Below are 16,196 nucleotides of genomic sequence, written 5' to 3' on the forward strand. Positions count from 1 at the left end.
GAGGAAATCCCTCTGTGGGAACCCTGTGGTGTGACAAAAGCAGCAATAACAAAAGTATAAGGGATGGTAGCTGTGCATGTCGTGGTAAAAATCAGCAGTTTATCTAAGATTTAAGTGTTAACTATAAAAGTACAACTGCACTAAATGGAGTTGTGTCTGTGAGTTTAGGGAAAGCCTACCTGTTGTTACTCAAGCAAACAGTAAAGATATAAAACATGTTGTAGGGATATGTTTTCCAGCACACACACTTGTCTTTGAAGCCATTTTATTCTTTTTCTCCAAAAATCACAAAATGCACTGAGTTTCTAGACCTCTTCCTCATACAGCTGCAGTGCCATCTAGTGGTAACTGCTCACACAGCACAAAGGTCACCTCAGACTTCTGAACTCAGTCCAAGATCAGCAGGCAGTGATAGATAGACCCCTCTGCAGCATCTTAACCTTGCTGTGAAACTTGCACAAAGTCAGAGACGCTTCTCTTCTTTGATTGAATTATGCTCTAATGGCATTTTCAGGAACATGCCAAAAGAGACACAGTCCTGTGCACTTTTTCTAATTAGGAGATCTGTCTTACTTACGCAAGCAGGTCTGTCAGGGGGAGAAATCAGAAGGTGGTCTGGAGGGTAAATCTTGGAAAATTTGCATCTGGTAGCTGCAGTGCTTGGAGAGCGACACACAGAGCATGATAGCACAGATATTACCATAGAAGGGACAAAAACCAAAGCTTGTGCTCTCGTGAAAAAGCAACAAAGGCAGCCAGAGAATGAAAATGACGCCCTTGCACGGGGGCACACCCATGTTGCACGCACACAGATGGACGGTTACTGATTGAAATGCAGAGAGCAGAGCAGAGGTGGTGCAGGAAACTTGGAGGGTCAGCGGCGTGCTTTTAAAAATATCTGCACTCCGGTCCCTGCATTCATTTGTATGAGACACTTCACTTAATGATTCAGCATGAATATTCAACAGTTGTTTGAAGAGAGCTGCTTCGCTTGACGTCGCTGAATCAGAGAGAGAATATAAAAGAGAGAAAGCAAACAAGGGAGAGCATCGGGAACTCTGGCCTAATGTCGCAATAAAGGCACCATATGCATCAATTAAAGCTGTGCATTCACCGATAAACACTATTAATTTGGGTAATTCTATAATCCCCGTCTAGTTCATTACATGAAATTAAGGCTGTAAAACCCTTGAGGCTCAACCCAGAGCAATAAAAACACAGCACATAAGTCTGAGCTTTTACTGCATGTAAATGCATCAAATCCCAGGGTCTTATCACTCTCCTGCAGCCTTTAAAAACTCAGCTGTATTAAAGCTTGCAGAGGCTTTCAGGGGCAGCACCTCAGGGAGCATCTTAACTCCTTTAGAGTTAAGAGCCATTAAAATGCATTACTATACATTTCGAAATAAAGCTCCAAGAAAAATCATTCATAAAAAATGCAAACGAACCTAAAAAAGCAGCACACACGCAAGAAAATAGGAAGTGTGTCAGCAGCAGAGCATCAATCCTCGCCCGCCTGTCGCTCAGGCTTCAGGTGAGGATGTCATCCAGTGATCATGTGATCATCCTGCAGCTGTCACTCTTCAAGGGTGATCGCAGGTGCTCCCCTGCCGTCTTCAACTGTCGCTTTGGGCAGCAGTGACTGACAGCAGGGGCCTAACCTCAGCAGTTGCCCCTTATCATTAAGGCCTCAGACATCCGCTGGGTTTGGGTCAGAGAGGTGAGCACCTGAGCAGGACACAGAGGGAGATAACACTTTATTATGCGAATCAACATGTTAGGAGACTGCACTGCTCTGCAACAGCTGTAAAGGTCAGGAAAATCAATATCACTTTGTGCTCTGCTGGGTGTGGACAGGTTGTAACATTTAGTGAGATGTGTTTGTTAGAAATAAAAACAATCTCTCAGAAATTCTCACATGGCTTTTTTAGACAATTATAGAGGGGAAATGGGCGGGGCTTAAGTATCAAAAAACTGCTGGTAATTTTTTTATACATATATTTCAGGGTTGATGGTAATTAAAATTGTACAAAATGTGAGAAATTTAGTGTTTATGACTTGTAACTTTTTCATCTCTTTTTTTTCATCTTTGCATTTGGTGTGGATCATTACTTTGTATGGTTCTTTGTTGGTCATGGACACCAAACTGGTTTTGACTTCAGTGATATTTTTACTATTTTTGCCCCTGTGTTTGTCTGGAGATCCTACATGTAACCATGGCTGCATTGTTTACATGTGAAATCAGCTGTTAGAAGCCTGTAGCATGTCAATGCTAACTGGTGCAAGGCTGGATGTTTCCCCACAAGGTGAGGAGAAGGAGGTGAGGACAACGTACTGGTTCTCAGGTGTGAGCTATAGAGTGACAACATCGACCTGTCCTTCCATCCATCATTATTGGGAACGTAAGATCTATCTCCAATAAGATGGACAAGCTAGCCATGCTAACCCAGCAACAGAGGGAATACCAGAAGGCAGAGTAGCAACATGCTATTCACAGATATGGCTAAAAGAGCTTACACCAGACACCAACGCCACATTGGAAGAGCTTCACCTGCTGTGAGCAGACAGGATCCAGGAGACAGAGACTGAACAGACTGCTGAAGAAGCTCAGTCCTGGACCCTGTGGAGGTGGAGGCTGGCTGACTGGAGAATGATGGACAAGCTGTCAGCATCTATTTTCTTATCGACCTTTTTGCACTTTCTCTACACTTTCTTTCTTTTGTTTTCCTTGATTGTTGCTGTGACTCCTCCTGAATTTCCCAGTATAAGAATACAGTCAAGAAGCACTGTTCACCAAGGAAATAATCTTGCAAACCTGAACTGCCTTTCTTTTTGTGTAAGGTACTTGTAAGAGAACAACATTGGAGAACCCTTCCTGATGTCAAAAATGTACATTTAAGTACCAGATTTTGGTACCTGATTTACATTTTTACTTCTGGCAAACATCTTCTATCCCTCATATTTCAAAGAATGTAATGCCACTCTGTTCTGTGTCTTTCTAAAGGAATAGAAAATAAATGAATAAAAAATGGAAATATAACACATGTATGATATTTTCATGCTGGCCATATGTAGTTGTTATGATAACTATTAATTCCTGTGTGCTAAAATATTTCATGTATGCTAAAATATTTCATGTATCACTGTCTGCTCTTAGCAGCTTCATCAGCCTCCCCAACCAGTCAATACCTCCACCACCAGTGTCCGAACTCCACCAGGGATTGATTTTGCTGCTGGTTAAAGAAGACGCCCTTCGATCACCTGAACTCCCTGTAGGGTTCAAGCACCAAAGGCTACCTAACATTAATTCAATATCACATCATCACTGCCACATAAATATTCAACTTTAATTCACTACAGTCTGCTGTAAGGGTGTTGATAGATTGCTACTAGACCTGCCTCCTGTAAGAGATGTAAGCAAGAGTTCACTGATGTTTATGTAGCAGAAAACTGATGGCCTATCATCTGGTGTCAAGAGAAAAATGAGAAACACGTTAGGTATTATTTTAAGTATGTTTGATGACAATGACTGATTTTTTCAGAAATAGATAAAATAAAAAGTTGCTAAAGAGAGCTTTCATGTGTTACTTTCATGGTTAAAAAATGTGTCAGCAGGAGCCACTGGCCCTTGGTCATTTTCATGAAATCAAATGTGGCCCTATTTGAGAAATGTTTTGACGCCCTTGGTTTAATGCATCAAAGAGTATAATAACAGTATGTTTGAGAAAAAATGAAAGCCAAAAATCGAACACCAAACCTCCGTGCTCTTAATCATTCAGTCAATAAAAGGTTCATAATTACTACGAGTCCTTCCGCTCACAGAGCGATCAATCTGATTAATCAATCAGGCCAACAGGGATCTCTGACCAGCCATTAACTAATATCTCCAAACACCCTCTCATCTGACACCTCCAGGACCGATGACCTCTGTTTAACACCCCATTGAATGCTTCATTAATTAAGTCTGAAAATGTCAAGCATTAACCCACTCATGTACTGTGGGGTCAGAATCCACAGAGGCCGACTGTGAGCGACAAGGTTTATTAAATATTGTCCATGAATAATTCAGACGGGTGGCGGCGCTCGGAGGAGGAAACTGATTTGAATGTGCTGCTCTGGCATTGACCCCAGACTGCTCAGCTTTTTCAAGGACCGATTGTGATAATCTCTCAAAGTGACCTCCGAAACAGACTGAGACAGCAAGTCAAGGCAGTGACAAAGAAGAGATATCACGAGTGAGGGAATAATCGATTGGTGTCAAAAGCAGAAGTTAACAGCCATTGAAGTGGAGATGTTGACGTGCAACATCGTGGAAAATATGGGGAACTGACCTGAGCTGACCCAGGATGGAGTCCCACTGTGGCATCCAGCTGTTCTTTAGTGAGGCCACATTTCATCGCTGCAACAAAACCTTGGAGGATATCTGCAGCATTTGGGCCCATGACGTGGAGACCGACCACACGCTCCTGTGGAGACACAAGCTAACTTTGTAAACTCAGTTTGTTGTGTAGTGTAGAATCCAGAAAGTGATTAGACTGTTTGCTCATCTACCAACTCCAACGTCACAAAGCAGAGCTAACGCAACCTCACTCTTCATTTTACTGATAGACTTTCAAGTTTGAGCAGACCACTGCAGAATACCTTCTCTAAATGTTTTAAATGGATTCTTGTTGAGTTTAATATTATTATGAGACTATTTCAAGATCGCAGGTAAAAAAAGATGAAAGTTCTGTCTCCTTGGAGTCTCATACACTCAAAAATGTTTATGTGAATTGTCAACATTAAATCACAACTAACTAAAGTGTTTTTTTCAACCCTCGTTTTTTGTTGCTTCGTTAACTTTAATAACCTTGGCCCAACTCCCAGAAATAGGTGGGTCTCCCAACCTCAACCTCCAAGTCCAAAGTCCAAAATGAGTCATAGTCTCATGTTAAATCTTTTAAAACCTATCAATCGAGTCCCAATTCAGTTAAGACCACTCTGTCAAAATAATCTTTATCAACTTCCATAGTTTTATTTGGCGGTTTGGTTCTGTTCTGGGGACTTCCTGCTCTTCCACACACTTGCGTGGTAAGCCTGAGGCAGGAAGAGCACACATTCCTGCCCATCACGAGCCATCCTGAACGGCATAAGCAGATTAATTGACATGAATACATTGACAGGAGTTGGGGTGGAGGTGGGTTGCAAAAGGCCATCAGACGAAGCAGGAAGGAGGCTGGGCTGGAGCTGTTTAAATTGCCCGCTCTGAATGCAGTTTTCCAATAGGAAGCAGACACGGGTGTCAGCCGAGCAATCAGCTGATCTGCACGGACAATGACAGCTAAGCTGTTAGAGCCTGGCGTCGTGGCCTGCCTGAACTAACGCTACGCTTGATTTTTTTATTTCTTGAACTCTGAACTGACTCCGAACTCTGACTCACTAAAGTCCTTGCTGACTTTTAGATTCAGCACACTTTTAGAGTCAGCACAATTGCTGCCATGTTAAGTAAAAAAAAGAAAAGAAAAAGCTGTCTAAATCAGGTCCCAAGTTTCCAGTCAGCTGTATGTCTTATCCTGTCATATTTTACTTGTTCTTCAGTTCATAAGAGTCAAAGTACACAATGTCTCAGACCCAGACTAAACTGAAATGATTCATACTATATCTGGTCTCAATCTGAAGACAGAATTTGAGTCACAAGGATCCTCCCCAGCTGAGTTAGAATCTGAGTCACTGGACCGACTTTGAATATCCACAGGAGAGTAAATTCAGTGCCATAAAAACAAATTGATATTAAAATCTACTTTACCGCTAATGGGAGTTGCGCTGTATTCCAATAATGATCACTTACCGCAGACAGGGAATAAAGTGCAATTAAAACATCTGAGGGATCACATTATACATAATTTACACACAGATAATGAGTGTTGATGAGCAGAGAACATTGATATTAACACAGTTATCCTCAGCTTGGCAGGGATGCTCTCGGAGATGCAGTCATCTCAAGTGGTGCCAAGACAACTGAGGAACGAGCTAAATATATAACAAGAGGTAGGTGGGATAATGAGGTTTGAACTATGTATAGCTTGGTGATTCTGTCACTGAAGCTCAGGGAAAAAACACAAATTGCAAGAATTATTTATGGATGAGGTTTCACAAATGTGTGTGAGGTTTCAGTTTGCTGAAAACATGTTTACTGCTGCAGTCAGCGATACCTGATCATCAGTTGAGCACTTTCAGCAATAGTACGCCACAGTATAGTTCACATAATTCAAATTAAGTGTTGCTTATATCAAGAATGTTAGAGTAAAGGTATAGAATATTGCATTTCTAAATTTAGACACAAGAAAATTAGACAAAGATTATAAATATTTCTTAAATCTTGCAAAAGCCATCAAATTTCAACATTGGATGCTAATGTTTAATGTGTGCACAGTTCCAAAAAGGGAGGTAAAGGCGTGAGACTTTTTTTGCGAGAAGGACGTGAGAATTGCTCAATTTTGGAATCTCCTAATAAGGGCATAAAAGACACATACCTGCGTAAACTTTCCGGAAACATACGCCACATTTTATAATTTGTCCCTGGAGAACATACAAGGTACCAAAGTGCTCTAAGTGTCTTAAAGAGACAGTAGCCTCAATGAAGCACTGAAAAACAACAGAGCTATCAACCATGATGTCACAGCTTCATGTCCAGTTTTGAAAACACCTACATTGTCAGAGATGTGGCAAACGGCTTTAACATAGCAGGAGTTTTTATTCCTCGCAGGAAGCTCCCACTCCAGAGGCCAGTAGTAGCTGTGATACACCTGCAGAGGGCGCAGAGGAGGCAGATATTTTCCACGTCAGATTACGCTTCATGATAAGAAATCCTGTTTTTTTTTTTTGTTGTTTTTTTTAAAGAGACGTGCTAGTGCACTAATCTGTAGCTCACCTCTACGTTGTCTTCTCCAAAAGTGAGGTTGGCTTTCTCCTCGGAGAGACCGCAGGCAGCGTATTCAAGAGGAGTGAGAACGACAGTTGGCACGTTGCTGTAATCGCACTGTGAACAATGAAATTCATCAACTCAAATACATGCAGTTTTTGTTTTCAAGTCTAAATTACGGTTCAGATAAACTTTAAAAAGTTTTGTAGTATTTTTTCAACCTTTTTGTTTTAATTCAGGTCTTACTGACAAGTAATAAGTGCTACAATTTGGATAAGATTCACTAAATTGGTACATTAAGGTGTCCGATAAAGTTGTATGTTGACCAAAAATGTTTCTTGTGGCCAGGCTCTGTTTTTTCATCCCAAAGTCATTTCAGTGTTTCCTTCTGAGCCAACAGACTCTAATCATGGTGCAGCGATTACAGCTTGTGAAACATCATAATCACAAAAATGACCAAACTTTGGATTGAATTTACGCTCTGTGCAGCCTGAGAAAAATGCCGTGTTGGATCAGAACAAATCTTTAAAAACACTGAAGTTTCACAATATAACATCAACAAAGCTATTAAGGCGTGAATAGATGAGCAATTTGCACAGTCTGACTTTTTTGTCCTTTAATAGTCTTGGAGCTAAGAAGGAAGTAATGCAATGGCTTGAAAAAAAAGTTCATCACTCTAAAACCAGCAGGTCTGTCTGTTGGGATCTTGTTTGTGAGGTTGTCTGATGCTTAAAATCACAATCTAAGCCAATCTAAAACTCGTAATTTAAGGAATATATTGACGCTGGGTTGAAAATATTGAATTTCCTTTAAGAGTTGGACAAAATATCAAAACTGTTCATGAATTATTATCAGAATAATACAGAAAAAACACAACACAGACTTCTAATGAGCTTAGCTAGCTAGCCAGATAGATAGATAGATAGATAGATAGATAGATAGATAGATAGATAGATAGATAGATAGATAGATAGATAGATAGATAGATAGATAGATAGATAGATAGATAGATAGATAGATAGATAGATAGATAGATAGATAGATAGATAGATAGATAGATAGACTTCCTTTTCTCAGATTTAAATGAAATATCAAAACAACTCACAACTATCTAAAAACTGTTTACCAAGATGTTGTCTTCTCTGTAGAGTCGACGGGCCAGCAGGGTCCCAGCATGCATTGACAGGCCTGTAGCAGAGGGGCGTCCATGCTGCACCGACCCAACAGCGTAAATATGATCTACACTGGTCTGATCCCTCTCATTCACCAGGATCTTTCCAGTGCTGCAGACACAAACAGAACCATTAAAAGAAAATTTCAGGCACACAGTTTGGAGCAAACAGAAGGTGAACAAACTGGACGCACTCTTGTTTGGACTGCACCCCGACACGCTCTAGACCAATATCACTGGTGCAGGCCTTTTTTCCAACAGCGAGCAGCACCTGTAGGTGCAGAGAGACAGAGAGAACTTTGAAACAGAAACAGTCAATGATTGGCTCTAACTTTACAGAACACGGAAGCTGCTGCTCAACCACAAACTCTTTATTTCTATAAAATAAAACATATCAAATACTGAAGTTCACAAACTACTCATACAAAACAAAGCAGGATGCCATCAACTCCCATATTCTGCAGATTGAAACTGCAGTCTTTGGTAATTCATAGTTTTCAGTCACATGACCAGCACAGAGAGGCTTTTTACTTTTATATCTTTATTACTATATTTTTTTATCATTTATATCACCTTACAACCACAGAAAAACAGAGAGGAGAAGAGAAAATAGAAGTTTTGGATGCCAGGGTGACTTCATCAGCAACCACTTCACCATTTCAGTCACAAAAACAGCCAATGCCAAAATGTGTTTCAATCTGTACACATGCACCATGCTGCCTAAATATACTCAGTGTTTCCTTCAAATAACTGTTTATGAAATGTTCCTTTAAAGATGTGAATTTAGACAGCTGAAGATGCCTCAGTCCCTCAGCAGAGACAGCGTCAACTAGCAATGTGAAATCTTCCTTTGAGGATTTTCAGTCTCAATGGTTTTCTTCAGTAGCAGAGCCAGGACTCATTTCTTTGTCAGCTAGCCAGTTAAACGAAACATGTTAGACATTTTTTAAGGTCTTAAACGCATCATTTCCCCTTCACCAGTGGCAGTAAAAATTATCTGGTCCCTCAGAATGTGTGTGCAAAACGTCAAATTATGGACAAATTAAACAAATTCATTCTTAAAATAGCTTAAACAGATGACTCACTGTATCAAACTCCTCTTGTTTAGTCTGACCGTCCTTGGTGGCGTAGGTCACTCGCAGTCTCTTTCTAGAAACAGCTCCAGCTCCAGCTGCAGAATCAGAGTCAAGAATCAAATTCAGTTATGAGTCTCCTATTCATCACACAACAAATTTCAACCTGTGGTTAAAACAGTTTAATTACCATTTACAGCCTTAAAACTTCCAACTTTATGGCTCTAAGTGTGCTTCTACAAAATCCACACCAAACACATGTCAGTAGATTTCTCTAAACTTTTTTTTCTTTTGCTGTTTTCAAAGGCTGTCATGGGATATGAAGACATAAAAACACCTCCATACAGACATTTTCATTCCTTCAAAAGGCTCTATTAGCAGCAGGTCATTTTACTTATTTTATAAAACATCCCTCAATAAAAGGATTAAGTGTTTTGTTAGGGACTATTTTCAGCGGTGGATTAATCTCTCCATAGTTTCAGACAATAGGGCTTTGAAACTGAGGGCTGTCTTTTCTTGGTGTTTGCAAACATTAAAGAAATTTAAGAACACAGTCTGTATTATCATCTAAGGAGCTTTAAAGTAGATAAAACCATTTACTGAAAAAACTAATGAAAAAGTGTTGTGCTGGAGAGGAAGGAAACACTTCTGCAGTATTTGCTTATAATAAACCTTGATAAATAATTAATCATATTATGTTGATATATTTACTTTTCAGACATAATACCCTCAGATATTAAAAGTGGAAAGGATTAAAAGTACAGTCTGTCCTTAAAAGGAATGGAATACAATGATAATATATAATAATGCATTAAATGAATTACTGTTTCGCATCTAAGTGCAGTGAGTAACATTTTTACACACAGGTTGTCATATGTTTCTGTGAGTGTTTAACTTCGGTTCATATTTTCAGTCTTAGATGTTTTCTTGTGATCAAAGTCATTTTATATTCACGTCAACACTGGCTTTTCAACTATGTCTTGAAATTTCATCATGTTTTGGGATCTGGGTCTGATCTATAACTCATAATACACAGAGGACACAGAATGTTCTGTGGGCAGCTGTGGAAACACACTCAGATCATTCGATCACAGCAAAATAATTTATAATGTTTTCAGAGACCATACAGACGTATCGTTACTAGAATATCCCAAATCTTTAAAATCAAAGCATAGGTTCTAAAAAGGCCCTCTGATTTGTGTTTAGGGTGTTTTTTTTCTCTTTTTATAATATAGTAGTTTCTTTTATTACTAGAGAAGTTGCATTTCCTTGTAACAAATGCTGAAATGTTGAGGCTGAAAGCAGAAAATGATAAAAGTAAGCAGAGGCAGATAAACCTGTTGTTCCTGAAAGTTTTGAACAGCTAGTATAAACCACTGTGTGGTTTCCATGGTGATGAAACATCACCATTCATTTTGATGGGGAAAATGTTTAAAGTGTTTCATATCTTAAAAAGTATAAGGGTTTAAAATTTCAAAAACACAATCACAATTATCAGTTACATGCTAAATTGTTTCACATTTGAACGGTGAAAATCAGACAAAATTTGGATGCTGTGAAAAAATGAATGAATGAATGAAGCATTTCAACAAAATAAAACTAAATGTTTTATTTAAGAGGCTTTCCTTCACAATCTGGAAGACTTTGAAGCTTCCTCCAAAGGGTTGGACTGATTCTTTCTTCTGTAAAGCCCCATGTATCTTAAAATCAGTCTAAGTGTATGAATACTAAGGCGGGGACAAAATGCTTTTCTCCCAATTCAATTCTTTTACGATTTTTGGGGTGCTGATTCGATTTAAGTTGCGATTCTTCAATATCTATGATTTTAGAGATTTCAAGTTCTCTTTTTTAACACCAGGCCATGTGAAAAAGTTAAATGGTGACGATAATGTATACAGACTTTATCAGGAGCCATATTTTCCCATAAAATGCACATCACCTGAGCCAGAGAGAAACATTTCACCCTCTGCTGGAGAAAAATTTTAACTTTTTATCTAATCAAGTTTATAAACAAAGACTGAAATTAATCATTTGAAATTGAAAAAAAACCCACATTTTTTGAAAAAGAATCCTGATTTTGATGTCGTCAAACAAAAAATCCTAATATGTAGATTTTAAATTTTTTCTCCCACCCCTTAATGACAACCTTTTTATTTTAAGTTATTTTTCCAGACTATTTTTTACACCTTTCATGCAATAGTAGAGGACAATGGATAGAGCTGGAAACGGGCTGAGAGTGGCATTTGGGAAAGGGGTCACAGGTTGGTGTTGAACCCAGGCCACTTGTGCAAGGGTAAAGCTCAGAGTGCAACCTATAGCCACTGGGCTATCTGCACTCCATTATATGAAAAATTATCATTGTATCATCTAGTGCTTAATAACAGCACAATCTCCCCATGTCTATCATCTAAGTAATATGAATTCATCACACTCACTGTTCTCCGTACAGTTCTCCCATTCAAACATATAAATAATCAAATTTTAATGCTAATGATATATTGTTTTTTCTGGTGTGGTAGCAATACCCCAGTTAGAGCTAGTTCTCAGTTCTTCTAATTTTTCTCTCTGGTGTTAAGTCTGTGTTGTACTTTCGATAAATTAGGCTCATAATAGCTTCTTTACCTGAACCAGCGTCCCCACTGCAGCCTTCACTCTGCTCCACCTAATACAGATAAAACTTTGTTAAAATAAGACAACATCTTTACTTTCATAATGTTTTAAATTCATTCAGGTCACTCATTCACCTTCAAGAGTGAGCATTGATAGAGGAAGTCTACTCCGCTGACCATCATATGGTTTTCAATCTTCTGAGCCATTTTCTGATCAAACCCCAGCAGCAGGTGAGTCGGCAGCATAACGGTAACTGGCATGCTGTGGCCAATCAGGAAGCCAGCACACTCTAACCCCTCTGCAGACCCGCCCACGACCAGGGTACGACCTGGTGGGTGAGTCAAGGAGAGCAGGTCCTCACTGCAGACATGAGAGGGGTCATGGTTATGTTTTAGGTGTCATTTTACTCTACAAGGTCAGTCCGTCTCATGTCTGCTCACCTGGTTATGCAGAATTCTTGTTCTCCAGGTACGTCCAGGTACTGAGGACTGTCTCCTGTAGCAACGACCACAGTCTCTGCTGTTAGACGCCTCTTCTGCCCGTTCAGGTCTGTCGCCTGATGAAAGTCAGGACACAGTTTTTTTATTTTAGGCCCACAAAGAGACGACTTTTGAAGTAAGTAATTGAAGATTGAACTGTGTAGATTTCTACCTCTACTGTGTGAGGCGCTACGATCTCACCACGAGCATTCAGGTAAAAGACCCCACATCTTTTCAGTTCCCTCTTTAACTCCCCGCTGCGAGTTTGCAGCTGCTCCTTCACAGCGTCTGCCAGCTCTATCCAGCTGTGGGACCCTGAGGAGGCAGAAATCTCATTTTTCTTACGTGTAGCTAATAAAACAAACTCATGCTCAGTCTGCCTATGTTTACCATTCCTATGATGATGCGCTATTTCAAGCTGTCACTCTTAGTTCAGTTTCTTCTCATTTTATTTGATTGGAAGATTTTAATTATTAACAGGGGTGACATAAATGATTTAATGACTTTTTAATTACCCTGCTCTTTAAACCTCCAACCATATTTCTCAGAGTCTTGGATGGCTTTTCCCAGAAGAGAAGACTGTTGGAGAAATTTCCTAATCCTGTCTGTGTTCAAGCTGGAGCCACCGAGTTCTGATGAGAAGGAAAGGACGAGGAAAAAGAAAGTTAGGATGAGTAAAAGGGAAATATTTATGGAGGAAAGGGAAATGAAGGAAGACAAAGAAGGAAAAGTAAGGTTAAAAGACAAAGGATAAGAAAGGGCTTGAAGAGAGGAAGAGAGGGGAAAGGAAGGAGGCAAAGGGGAAAATAGGGAAAGGGACGAAGAGGGAAAGGAGAAAAGGAAAAGGAAGGAAAGAAAGGAAAGAAGGGAAAGGGAGAAAGGAAAGAAGCAAAGGGGAAGAAGGGAAAGAAGGAAAAGAGGGGGAAAAAAGAAAGTGAAGAAGGTACAAAAGGTACAGGCTGGAAAGGAAAGAAGCAAAAAGGGAAAGGAAAGATGAAAACGTACAAGACAGAGGGATGGTGAAGGAAAGAACAATCCAAAAAAGATAAGAAAAGTAAAGAAACTATACAACAGAAAGGCAGAATAGGCTAAGCAATAAAGAAGATAAAGGAGAAAGAGAATCAAAAAGATGAAGAAAAGTAGGAACCACCAAGAAAGGAAAAGACATTTATTTTTGTGCAACAAGGAACTTTACCAAGGACAGAAGAGATCAAAAGTATTGTGGCAAAGGGCAAAAGAAAAGTGGAATTAGAGGAAGTTTTGAACATTTTCAAACAAGCCTTTAGGAAACTAAAGAACAGAATAAAAAAAGATTAAACAGAAGCTAAACTGTGATAAGCACTTTGTAAATGTCTGACATGGTGAGGTAGTAGAGTAGAGAAAGGTGAGGAAAAAGAGGGGACAAAAAGGAAACGATAAGACTAGAAAGGACAGTTAATGAGGCTAAAAGAGGGCCAATAGAAAACCAATCTGTTCAGCTGCAGAAGGGAAGGAGAGGAGAGGTGATTTATAATCATTCAGCTCTCCAGACTGAGCATTAAACTCTCACCCCTCTTGATGCCTCTCGGAGAGGGAGCAGCAAGGTCAAGGATCAGCACCTTCCTCCTCAACCCTGCAGCTTCCTGAATGAGCGAGAGGAAAGGAAAACAGAATAAATGAGCGTGATGGAGTCGCACAGCGAGAGGAGGGAAATTAAATATTGAAATGGGTTAAGCATCTGTCCTCCTCGAGCTAAAATCTCAGCTCCATGTGTCACTACCTGAAAGTGAAAATTTCTCATTTACTTTCTGGGCACTGATGCTGGGAACAACAGTCTTTATTTTCTTATCCATTCACTTGGCAGTTTTTCTCCATAGGCTGATTGTTTACTTCTGCAAAATGTCACACGCTTCATTAAACTGCCGATCAGCATGACATATTCAGCTAATTGCAAAAATGTTAAATTGTTTTAGCTCTAATGAACATGCAAAAATCATTGGCTTGTGTTGAACGTGGTGAATTGTCAGCTTATTATGCTAAATAGCCCTCTGTCAGTTTAAAATGCATTTCTTTTTATGATATATGATGTCTGCTGGTGTTGCTCTGTGCCCAATTAAGACGTGAAGTGTTGCACATCGTCAGCAGTGAGCAAAACAAATCACAGTAGAAGGACAGAGCAGGAATCTGATGCTATGTTTGCTTTGTTTCTAACATTGTTTTCCTCAGATAACATGTAAAAGTGTTCAATAAAACATGGTTCATGCATTTTTAAAGTTGTTTTCTGTCATGAGTGTTGCTCTGAATTCCACAGCTAAAATCTAAGATTGAACAAAGGAAGTAGATAGCTGCACTAGTAGCAGAAAATCCACTGACAATGCTGTAAAATAATAATTCTGCCGACCTTTGCCACAGCCAGGCCTCCTGACCCCCCTCCAATAACCAGCAGGTCATAATCAAAGGACTCCGATGAAGGCCCCACAGGTGGCTCCATTTTACACTGCTTCAGATCCAGACATAGAGTTGTGTCCTCGTCTGTTTGTCTTGGACACTCAAGTCTGTAAAATGAAAGTCACTAACAGCATGAGAGAGGAGAGACTTTGACCCCTGAGCTCCTGACTGCAGATTGACAGTACTGGATGACGTCATCAGACAGTTAGTTTGGAGAATTTTGCTTCTTGCTTACATACGGATACTGTCTATAATCACAGATGTTGCAATGTTTTATGCAGCCTATGGTTGCAGTGAGGAGTGCAAAAGAATAATTGACAGAAACAAAAAGTTAACACCTTGCAAGTAAAAAATAAATAAATAAATAAATAAATAAATAAATAAATAAATAAATAAACTACCGTACAGTTTCATCTTGAAATTCTAAATCGGAATCATAAATCTGAAAAAACGTCCAACTGAGTACAAGTAGTTAATGTAGAACAAGTAGTAAAGGATTTTTCATGCAATAGGGTGCCACCTAGCGGTGATAAAATAAAACATCAAGCTTCAAACAGCTGCTACATTGAGTTTTGAAAACACTTTGCTTACCGTCTGAACGTTTCTTAAACCTTTAGCTAACTTTAATTGGAAACAAATGCTGCTAGTTCAAATAAAAAGGTGTATGCAGGATGACACCACCTTCTTAATGTGTTAAAATGTGAATGTTTGGGTGAAATGTTTGCACTCACGTTGAAAAAAATCTAAACAAAACTCGCCTTGCTAAATTCAACCAGCTTCAGCTTTCCAGACCATATGTCCTTCGGTGTTTTTAGAAGCCCTAAGGAGTTATTTTGCATGTATGTGAAGAGACATGAGTGGTTTTCCCCTCACGCCAGCAAACATTTGTAAGAAAATGTGGAGTAATGCTGAGTCAATCGCGAACGATCCGGCTCTTAGAGCCGACTCTTTGAAGTGAACGAAGCGCCAGCAACTGATAACCGCCGATTGTTGTTTATCCTTTTCATCTTCTTGGTTCAGTGTGCTAGTTTTTTCCTTTGTGCTTTCCTTTTATTTATATTTTGTTTCACTGCAAATATAGTTACAATTTTCCAAATAAGACATGATCAGGGATTGGAAATGTTTGTCTAATTGAGACAAGTCTTTGTGTTTAAACTTCACAATTCATTTTCGGTAACGATGCTTTATTTTGGAGATTAAAAATAAATGTAATGAGCCAATTGGACAGACTCTTTTTAAAGAGTTGAGCTCAAAAATACTCTTCGTTTAAAGAGTCGTACATCCCATCACTAATGTGGACGAGAAGAGATGCGTTCGCGTGGCACCAATAAAGCAGGAACTTAAAAATGAGTCATTGGAAAAGCCTGCTGCGTTCGAATTGGGTAAATTAATTATTAGTCTGGATATCAAAAACAAAGCATACATAAAAAAACTGCATTTGACTTGTCACGAAACCAGTGTCTTTGATTTTCTAGCCTTTAGTCTTTATGTTCCCACTGCTTCTTTTATAGTAAAGCTGAAAGGTAGGAGCTAGT

General features: G+C 39.3%; 1 protein-coding gene across 1 annotated transcript; it reads right to left on the bottom strand.

Annotated features, from left to right (window-relative positions):
* Nucleotides 1-261: 261 nt before the first annotated feature.
* Nucleotides 262-15,568, bottom strand: LOC141810910 (thioredoxin reductase 1, cytoplasmic-like). Its single transcript, XM_074698772.1, has 15 exons — nucleotides 15,393-15,568; nucleotides 14,615-14,768; nucleotides 13,784-13,856; nucleotides 12,750-12,866; nucleotides 12,407-12,549; nucleotides 12,196-12,311; nucleotides 11,890-12,115; nucleotides 11,768-11,807; nucleotides 9,158-9,243; nucleotides 8,267-8,343; nucleotides 8,028-8,184; nucleotides 6,911-7,018; nucleotides 6,690-6,785; nucleotides 4,332-4,466; nucleotides 262-1,728 (listed from the first exon to the last, which is right to left on the bottom strand). Exons 2-15 carry the CDS (start codon nucleotides 14,702-14,704, stop codon nucleotides 1,663-1,665), a joined length of 1,530 nt encoding a protein of 509 aa, XP_074554873.1. The 5' UTR covers nucleotides 14,705-14,768; nucleotides 15,393-15,568; the 3' UTR covers nucleotides 262-1,662.
* Nucleotides 15,569-16,196: the final 628 nt, after the last annotated feature.

The sequence above is a fragment of the Halichoeres trimaculatus genome, unplaced genomic scaffold (genome assembly GCF_033239565.1).
Source record: "Halichoeres trimaculatus isolate MK-OKI-2021-1 unplaced genomic scaffold, fHalTri1.1 fHalTri1_scaffold_21, whole genome shotgun sequence".
NCBI classification, from domain to species: domain Eukaryota; kingdom Metazoa; phylum Chordata; class Actinopteri; order Labriformes; family Labridae; genus Halichoeres; species Halichoeres trimaculatus.